The sequence below is a fragment of the Microtus ochrogaster genome, chromosome 5 (assembly GCF_000317375.1).
Source record: "Microtus ochrogaster isolate Prairie Vole_2 chromosome 5, MicOch1.0, whole genome shotgun sequence".
NCBI classification, from domain to species: domain Eukaryota; kingdom Metazoa; phylum Chordata; class Mammalia; order Rodentia; family Cricetidae; genus Microtus; species Microtus ochrogaster.
In genome coordinates, this window is record NC_022012.1 from 73,508,937 (window position 1) to 73,518,381 (window position 9,445).

The window sequence follows — 9,445 nt, forward strand, 5'->3', positions numbered from 1 at the left end:
CCTGGAACTAGCTCTGTAGACCAGGCTGGTCTCGAACTCACAGAGATCCGCCTGCCTCTGCCTCCCGAGTGCTGGGATTAAAGGCGTACGCCACCACCGCCGGCAATAAAGAATTTTTTTAAAAAAGAGCTTCCTTAGGGAATTGTTCCACTGAGATGGGTGGGCAGTGATGGGTAGATAAGAAAGGTAGGCGGGTACAGGGCAGGATGTGAGGAAGAGGAACTGTGAGGCTCCTGGAGGTGGCTCCAGGTTGCTCTTATCTACCCTGCTGGTCTTTCTTGGAATGTAGTAGAATTTTTTTGGTTGGTTGGTTTGGGTTTGGTTTGAGACAGTTTCTCTGCGTGGCCCTGGCTGTCCTGGAACTAGCTCTCTAGACCAAGTTGGCCTCAATTGAACCTGGGTTTTTAAATCGCCTCTTCCCAACACGCAAACTTGAAGCCAGTTAGGGATGCTAAGGTAGGATGGATGGGTGAATGGGTGAATGGAGCAAATGAAGGGTCTGTGGGTGCCCATCAAAGCTAGAAAGGATCCTAGCCTCGCCCAGAAACTCAGTTGGAGTCTCTACATAGCGCTACCAGGGACCACCTGAAAGGGGAAGGACTGGGTGGTCAGGTTCCCCGAGAGCAAGGATAGTCCTGGGGTGGACGCCCAGACGGGAAGGGAACCCTGCCTGTGCCCTCATCTGCCACTTCAGAATCCAGGACACTCAACAAAGATCAGGTGAAATTTTAGCTCGGCTGCGTACCTGGCAGGTAGTACACGCTACGGAAATATTTGACAAACGGTTGACTCTGAGGAGGGTTCCTCCTGGCACTGCTAGCGACCTCTCTAGACCAAGGTGTTATCTTTTCGCCTCAGCTTTAGTGCAACTGGGAACGCCTCGGGAGGGGCGAGCCAGGGACTCGAGGGAAGGGCGTGGCCTACTGATTCGAGGGCGTGGTCCTGGACCAGAGGGTGGAGCCTAAGACCGAAGGACCGGAAAATGGGGCGGGACCTACAGCCCGGGGGCAGGGCCTGGAGTCCAAGGGCGGGGTGGCCTCGTAGGGCTGCCTGGCTGCTCTAGGGAGTTCGGGTGCCTTAGCGCGCAATCAAGGAGAGGCTGCGGCGGGGTCAGAGCGCGGATGCTGGAAGTTCACATCCCCTCGGTGGGGCCCGAGGCCGAAGAGTCCAGGCAGAGCCCAGAGAAAGGCCACATGGTGAGCAATGGATGGAGGGTGAGCGTGGGGATCCACCGAATATCCATCCCCTCGACGAGCGCAAAAGGGAACCAGGATACCGGGGTAGGACGTCCATCGCAAAGGTTTGGGGTTACTGGCTTTGCTAGTCCCTCGGATGATGATCTGGGCTCTTGTGGGATCCTGTGGAGCAGAGGGGCGGGCCCGTCAGCCTTTTCTTTCAGGTGTATGTGGGGTGCGGGAGGGATTTCCCTGAGCGGCCGCACACCAAGTTGTCTTTGTCCCTTTCGAACGCCAGAAAGTGGGCGCGGGTCCTGCCGCAACATTTAGGCCAGCCGCCCGCACTCCTCCGCCCGCTAGGTGTTCCAAGTCGAGGTGCTGTACAGCGGACGCAGACACACGGTGCCGAGGCGATACAGCGAGTTCCATGCTCTACACAAGCGGGTGAGGTGGCACCCACCTCACCAATCAGGCTCCAGGCCAATCCCCTGGGTGCAGGCGAAAGGGATCCGGTCCCAGCTTCTGGTTGCCCACCCCCATCACTGTCCCAGTCCCGGGAGGGTGCAGATCATGGGCAACTACCCAAGGGCTGCAGGGCCCCTTGCGGGGAGGGCGCAGTGGCTAGATCACAGCTCAGACTGACCTTGTCTGTGTATGTCCTTTCTACTTTCGGCACGTCACTTCGGTCCCAGGTTAGAGCTTAAAGGCATAGAGGGAGGACTGGAGACGCATCACCTAGGTGGAATGGGCTTGAGGGCTTTGCTGGGATCTCACCTCTGTAACTGATGACAGATCAAGAAACGGTACAAAGTGCCTGACTTTCCCTCAAAACGCCTGCCCAACTGGAGGACCAGAGGATTGGAACAGCGCCGGCAGGGCTTGGAGACCTATATCCAGGTGTGCACAGGACACTTGGTTGCTCCTAGCCTCAGGGACCAGGGGTGACCCAGATAGTGATATGGGGGGGCCACAACTTGAGTTTGTTATTTACCACCCCAAGCTCCATTTTTCTGAGCAATAGTGAGTACACGTTTCTATCTGGATTATTGCAAGTTTTGAATAACCAACAGGTGATCCTTCAAGATCTGCCAGCCCTAGAGTAAGACTCTGTTATCTTCATGAGGTGTGTGTGGACACATCCCTCCAGCAGTGACTGGCATTGAACTAACCTGCCCACTTTACGAGGCTAGCCTTTGCAGTCCAGCCGTTCCCCAGAATGGCCCTGAAGCTTGGACTAATACTTGCTTCCACTGCCTTGAAATTCTTAATTATTTTGGAACAAAGGTCCTCAAATGTTTGTTTGCAATGGGTTGTATAATTAGTAGCTGTGTCTGATTACAGGCTTCCTGTCTTCCTCTGTAGGGCATCCTGTACCTGAATCAGGATGTGCCCAAGGAGTTACTGGAATTCCTGAGGCTTCGCCACTTCCCTACAGACTCTAAGGCCAGCAGCTGGAGGCAAGGACGGCCCCTGCCAGGGTGTGGCAAGGGCTCTCAGCAGCAAGTGGCTGTGAAAGGGTCCTGAAGAACCCTTTCTTCATTCAAATGCTGGGCTCTGGTCTGATACGTGGCCTCCCCTACCAAATTTCTTGACCCGGGTGGAGGGGCTGGCTTTTGGACAGCTTTGATTACCCCGGCTGCGTCCATCTCCGGAACTGGGCTTGTTACAAAATAGAAGCAACAGTCCCCTGGGTATCCTCAAGCAGCTTACAGTGTTTCTCTTCTTTTCAGCACCCTGAGGGAATTCCTGCCCAGTGACAACAGGCAAGTCCACGTCCTGCTCTAAGTGCCTGCTGCCCCCTGGTGGCCACATGCTAGGAGGCAGGCCAGTAACCTGTCTCCTAGTTCCTTTCCCTGCTTATTTTGGTCCTCAGAGTGTTTGCACTGCCACACCTCCACTCTCATGACTCTCTTCCTCCCTCCTCACAGCTCACAGTTGCACCACCGGCCTGTCATTGGCTTCTGTATGGACCCCTACATTTACACCCCTCCCCCAGGTGAGACATCAGCCCTTGTAACCTGCTTTGTAACTTACTTCATAGAAGCTAGTGTAATCTAGTTGGTTCACCTGGTCTCTGCTCCCCTGTGGCCTGTCCTCCAAAGCAAATATGAACAGAATGTGGGCTGAGGAAAGACAGCTGAGCTTGTGGGCAGCTCAGAGTGCTAAAGCCTTAGGCCAGGCCCATCATATGCTAGCTCCCTCTCCTTCACCTTTTCTCCCACAGAACCTCTCCCAGAAGTGGTGGTGGATGGTGTCCTCCAGGGTCTCTATGGATTCAGCACTAGCCCGGCCAAAGGCTAACCGTCATCCTGCTCCATCACCAATGCCCTGGCTAGCCCAGTCTTCGGGTCACCTGTCAGGACAGTTAATGTGTCTCAGTCCTAGGAGTTCCATGTAAGAAGCTGGGTCGACCCTTGGACTAGCCTCAGGGTGTAACTAGCTGAGGCTCAGCTGTGCCCACACTCAAGGCTCTGAACTTGGTGTGCACTGAGAGCTGCGGTTGGCAGACTTGCCCAGGGGCCACGGCAAAGTCAAGATAAAGAAAAGAGCATTAAGTAATTTCAGGCATAGGCTGAGAAGATTCAGGTAGATTTCCTAGCTCAGCCAGGCAGGTGGCAGAAGCTGGGCACAGTAGCTGGGTAGCCTCTGCCTGATGACTAGTGGGTACCACCTAGGCACAGGCTTAGAAAGGAGCCCAAGGAAAGGGGTGCATCTATCTCCACATAAGAGTCCTGGACATGCTGGGATGCACACTCAGGACAGGTGCTTTATATACACCCTCAAAGCCCACACCTAAGTTATAAAAAAAGAAAACCCACTTTTTTTTATTGATCAGCACTGATACGAGTGTGATATAAAAACAGGCCTGTGGAATGTGAGAGGGTGAGGGTCCACTCCCTCAGATGGAAGCACTGGGGCCAAGTGGCACGAAACCCTGTGAGGGTCGTGACAGGACCTGCGCACACGCAGCTTAGAAGGGGGAGCTCCCTGACACTACTCCTTGGCAATGGCGAAGGGCTTCTCCACTTCGATCTTGCCGCAGTCTGCGATGATCACATCCTTCAGGGGCTTGTCCCGACTGTCGGTCTTGGTGCTCTCCACCTTCCTCACCACATCCTAGGAAAGAAAGCAGGGGGAGGGGTAGAAGTCAAGAGGCACACTGCTGGGACATGGGACAGCCCCAGGGAGTGGCTTAGGAGGGTTGAGACCCACATGGGACGAACACAAAAACCCAGGGAACCAAGAGCTCAGGAACTGATGGTCAGGGTGAATGCGGAACATAGATGCTTAGCTGATTCAATACTGCTCAGGTGTGAGTGACCGAACAGAGGACCTCACAGCAGGACAAACTCAACAAGGTCTTCTGGACAGGTTGTCTGGGGTTTGGGAAGATCTTGCACTTTTTCTTTTTCCCTGACTGTGGTGTTGGGGACTGAACTTACGACTTGATGCATGCTAGGTTAAACACTCTTTCATGCAGCCAAAGCCCCATGGACACACTGAAATGTGGTCTCATGTTGCTGTCCAGCCTAGCCTCTTGCCTCAGCCTCCCCAATAGCTAGGACCATGGGCATGTGCAAGTCACTCAGTGGGGATGTTTGTTCTTGACACTACCCATCCCTATGCCAGATTAGGAGGAACCACAGCTGGTCTTTATCTGTGGCTTAGGTGCCTTTAGGGAAAAGATTTCCTACTTGAAGTCCCTGCCTATTCAAGCTGGATCCTTGGTAAGGACCACCAAGGTTTAGCCCTCATTTTTAAACTTACCATGCCCTCTAGAACTTTGCCAAAAACGACATGTTTGCCATCTAGCCAGGACGTCTTGACGGTAGTTATGAAGAACTGGGAGCCATTGGTGTCTTTGCCTGCATTGGCCATGCTCACCCATCCAGGCCCATAGTGCTTCAGCTTGAAGTTCTCATCCGGGAAGCGCTCACCATAGATGCTCTTTCCTGGGAAGAAAATCGGAGGTCACGGTGTTGAAACAAAGTGGGTTGGACCAACATAGGCAGGTGTTTGGGTGAGGATCTTCAGGGCTCAGGTCAGGCTTGACTGGCCAACAAGGACTTAAAATGGCCTTCACGTCTTCTACTCAAGCCATCTGGGGTATGAGGCCAGGTTGACTTGGGCGAACTATTGCGAGTTTTATGACTGCCGAGGTACATGTTACCAGCTATCTTGGTTATGTCCTGAGGCCTGTAGGGGGCACCTTGGTGATGCTGGGGTGTGGAAACCAGAAGAAAGAGCTGCTATAGCCAACCAGATGGCCTTTCTAGAGTCACAAGACAGGAGCAGCTGCGGAGCAGAAGAGCAAGTGGGGGTTGGCCGGGGGAGGAAAAAAATGGGACACAGGGCTGTTACTCAGTTTAAGAGCCAAGAGCCTCTTATCAAGGCTGGAACATAAAATAAAAAATGCTTATGTATGTGTGTCATGTCTGTGTGGGGTATGGGTCTGGGGTCGTGACAGTAAGCACGGAGCAAAGTTTGTTTTCCCACTGATGGACTGAAGGGCCCGAGAAAACCAGCACGGAAGCAGCGTCTTCTCAGGCCGGAGAGACAGCTTGGCATGGAAGGGAACTTGCTGCCAGGCATGGGGCGGACAGGGTGGAAGAGGAAAACCAACTCCTGTCAGTTGTCCTGACTTAACGATAGGGAATGACATTAACCCCGCACTTAGGAGGCAGATCTCAGTTCCAGGCCAGCCAAGACATAGTCATTTTCTTTAGCTTAATGCCGTTCTGTTCACGTCACTTGCACGGGATCCTTTGCTCTCAGCACACCTGTGCTCACCCCACAGCTCCTCAGGACGCCCCAGGTTAGGACCTGCCCTGGCCAGAGGCCAACAAGGGAGAGGTGGTTGATTGTAGGAGCCGAGAAGGCAGAAAACCAAGATTAGACTAGATATCAAGGCAGGAGTGAGGTGGCCTGCTTCCTGCAATGACTCTGGCCTGTATACTGCTAAGACTTCCTATTTGAGAAACTCCCTTAGAGACCTTAACTAAGCATGGGATTTCAATTGCTCCTATTTAAAACAAAAACCTAAACACTAATCTAGTTTCATTCTCTTCCTCAAGACACGGGGAGCTCCCAAGTCACAAGAAATAAATTTTGAAGAAATTTGTATTTTAGTCTTTTTTTTTTTTGGTTTTTCGAGACAGGGTTTCTCTGTAGCTTTGGAGCCTGTCCTGGAACTAGCTCTTGTAGACCAGGCTGGTCTCAAACTCAGAGATCCGCCTGCCTCTGCCTCCCGGGTACTGGGATTAAAGGCATGCGCCACCACCGCCCAGCTGTATTTTAGTCTTTATGACAATCTTCTATCCCAGAACTTCCATTCAGCTACCTTACAAACGGTTACATTCCAAGCCCATCAACTTTTGCTTTCCCTAAGTAGAGTTTCTCTGTGTAGCCCTGTCTGTCCTGGAACTCACTCTGTAGACCAAGCTGGCCTCAAACTCAGAGATCCATCAGTCTCTGCCTTCCTTCCGAGTGCTGAGATTTAAAGCATGCATCACCACACTCAGTTATCTTTGCACTGTGCGTGTGCCTGAAGAGATGAGAAAGGCTGTTGGATTGCCTGGAGCTAGAACTATTAACAGTTGTGAGTCACCAACTCACAAGGGAACCCAGGTCCCATGCAAGAGCCATCTTAACCAGTGAGTCTTCTCTCCAGCCCCTGGATTTTTAGTCTGTGCATGTGTACGGGTACACACACTCATGTCACGGTGCATGTGCAGTCAGAGGGTACCCTGCAGAAGTCAGTTCTCTTCTTCCAATGTTTGAGACCCAGGAATTAAAAAAAAAAAAAATAGCCAGGCAAAAAGTAGAGGCAGGGTGATCAGACTGAGAATGACGAGGAGGGAGGAGTCAGGAGAGATACCAGCCAGCCATCGAGCAAGCAGGATGTGTCATTAGCCACACGACAAAGCATAAACAGAAATATGGGTTAATTTAGATGTAAGAGTTATCTAGTAACAAGCCTGAGCTACCAGTTGAGCACTATAAGTAATAGCCTCTGAGTCAGTTCCTTGGGACTGTGTGGTCGGAACAGGAAATGCCCAATTAAATGCCTCTGTTCAGAGGATCTGAAGTTACCTCCTGTGCCATCTCCCCTGGTGAAGTCTCCACCCTGGATCATAAAGTCCTTGATGACACGATGGAATTTGCTGTTTTTGTAGCCAAATCCTTTCTGGAAAAAGGAATGAGCAGGAGGTTGCACGAGGCATTAAGCAGATGTCAAACAGGCCCTATAGAAACTCACCTACAGTTCTGATACATTTGGCATTTAGTGTAGTTTAGCTATTGCAGCTCAAAGCATGCACATCTGGAAAAGACCAGATCCCTAGCCTCTGCCCTTATGCAATTCCTGAACGACGTGCCCCATGGTCATGCTATGTCTTTTCCTTCTGTTCTTCTCATCCTAAGAACAAGTGCAAGGTCTGGGGATACATGTCAGCAGGCAAAGTATTTGCCCTAGCATGAATACCCTCCTGGGCTCTACCCTGGGCACTATATACACTGAACATGGTCTGAGTGCCTGGGATCCTAGCACTCGGGAGGTAGGAGCAGGAGGATCAGAAACTCAAGGTCACCCCTAGCTACACATCAGGCTCAAGGTCAGCCAGGGGCTACACAGGAAAAACAAAACAAAATGGGTGAAGACCTTAAAATACAAATTTCATGAAATAGAACATACATTTTCTTAAAATTCTGTGCCATGTTCTAGGGTCAAGTCCCTTGGACCCTTTTTTCTTTTTAAAAATTTGATAGCTTATTTATCCCAATAGCAGTTGTATCACATGATCTAAGAACATTCAAGTAAATTCAAATGTTAAAGATTAGTCTTCAAACATTACAGTCAAATAATGCCATGTTTATCTATGTTCTCACAGCTCCCTTAACTGTGAGGCTGCCAGCTTTAGTGCCTTGGATTATGTTTTGTGCTGTGAGCAGTTGCGCAAAGCAGCAGGGGCTGGAAGAACCAACTGGATCTTTGTGTAGTGCCCAAATAGGGCACTAAGACTTTGAGTAACTCAGCAGTATCAGGGCCTTCTGCAAAAGTTAAGAACAAACAAACTGGACCCTTTATTCTTTTTTTTCTTTCTTTTTTGAGACAGATTTCTTTCTCTGTGTAACAGCTCTGGGTGTCCTGAAACTCACTCTGTAGACCAGGCTGGCCTCAAACTCAGAGAGATCCTCCTGCCCATGTCTCCCAAGTGCTGGGATTAAAGGTGGGCACCATCACCACTCGGCTGGACCCCTTTATTCTCAACACACACAATCTGGTCCTCGGGGAAGCCAGCTAGTGAAGCTGGTGTCAGTTCCTGTGGAAGATGGGCCACTCTGCAGTCCCACCTGCTTCACCCCTACGACGTGGAGCTGCTTACCTTTGGACCAGCCACTTACCTCTCCTGTAGCTAAGGCAACAAAATTATCCACCGTTTTCGGAACAGTCTTTCCAAAGAGTCCAAAGACCACTCGGCCTACAGGCTCATCTCCAATTTGGAGATCAAAGTATACCTAAAGAAAATGAACAAGCCACGCTTAGCCTTTTAAAGGGGCCTTGGTAGAGAAAGAAGGGCCCAACAAATTGCCCTGATGTGAGAGAGAGAGAGCTGCGGATAAAGCGCTAAAGTTGAGCTAAGTCTGATTTTGGCAGTGGCAAACCTCTGTACAAATCAAATGTGTAGGCTGGACAAAAGGCTCAGTTATTAAGAGCATCCGCTGCTTTTCCAGAGGACACAGCCTCGTGTCTCAGCACCCAGATGATGGCTCACAATAATAAAAGCTCTAGACTTCCCCAAACCAATACTAGGGACCGACAAAATGGCCTTGTCCACGAAAGGCAGGCAAGTGCTCTACCACTGAGCAAGTAACCCCAGTAATAAATACTTTGAGACAGGCAGGGTCTTGCTAAACTGTATTCCTCCCAAGTGTCTGGGATTACAGACATACGCCACAACACTTGGTTTGCTGCATTAATCACTCCATCTCCAACCCAAAAGAAATGACCACAGGCTGGCCAGATGGCTTAATGGATAAATATGGTTGCAGCCAAGCTTGAAGTCCTGAGACCCACATAATGAAGATAGAGAATCGACTCCTGCAAGTTGTCTTCTGACCTTAACAGTTGCACTGTGGCCAGGCGGTGGTGGCGCACGCCTTTAATCCCAGTACTTGGGAGGCAGAGGCAGGCGGATCTCTGTGAGTTCGAGACCAGCCTGGTCTACAAGAGCTAGTCCCAGGACAGGCTCCAAAACCACAGAGAAACC

At 50.9% G+C, this 9,445-nt stretch overlaps 2 protein-coding genes across 2 annotated transcripts in view; one reads left to right on the forward strand and one right to left on the reverse strand.

Moving 5' to 3' along the window:
- The first annotated feature begins 1,076 nt into the window (after positions 1–1,076).
- Snx22 (sorting nexin 22) lies at positions 1,077–3,902 on the forward strand. The gene is made up of 7 exons (XM_005347745.3): positions 1,077–1,196; positions 1,536–1,619; positions 1,968–2,072; positions 2,538–2,632; positions 2,906–2,938; positions 3,104–3,171; positions 3,400–3,902. Exons 1-7 carry the CDS (start codon positions 1,122–1,124, stop codon positions 3,474–3,476), a joined length of 537 nt encoding a protein of 178 aa, XP_005347802.2. The 5' UTR covers positions 1,077–1,121; the 3' UTR covers positions 3,477–3,902.
- Positions 3,903–3,978: 76 nt separating this feature from the next.
- The window catches only part of Ppib (peptidylprolyl isomerase B), a 6,352-nt gene continuing 885 nt past the window's right edge, over positions 3,979–9,445 (reverse strand). The window contains exons 2-5 of the mRNA XM_005347746.3: positions 8,580–8,693; positions 7,269–7,362; positions 4,944–5,128; positions 3,979–4,292 (exon numbers count right to left, since the gene is read on the reverse strand). Coding sequence (XP_005347803.1) covers positions 4,170–4,292; positions 4,944–5,128; positions 7,269–7,362; positions 8,580–8,693 — 516 coding nt within the window. The 3' untranslated portion in view covers positions 3,979–4,169. The remainder of the gene's footprint in view (positions 4,293–4,943; positions 5,129–7,268; positions 7,363–8,579; positions 8,694–9,445) is intronic.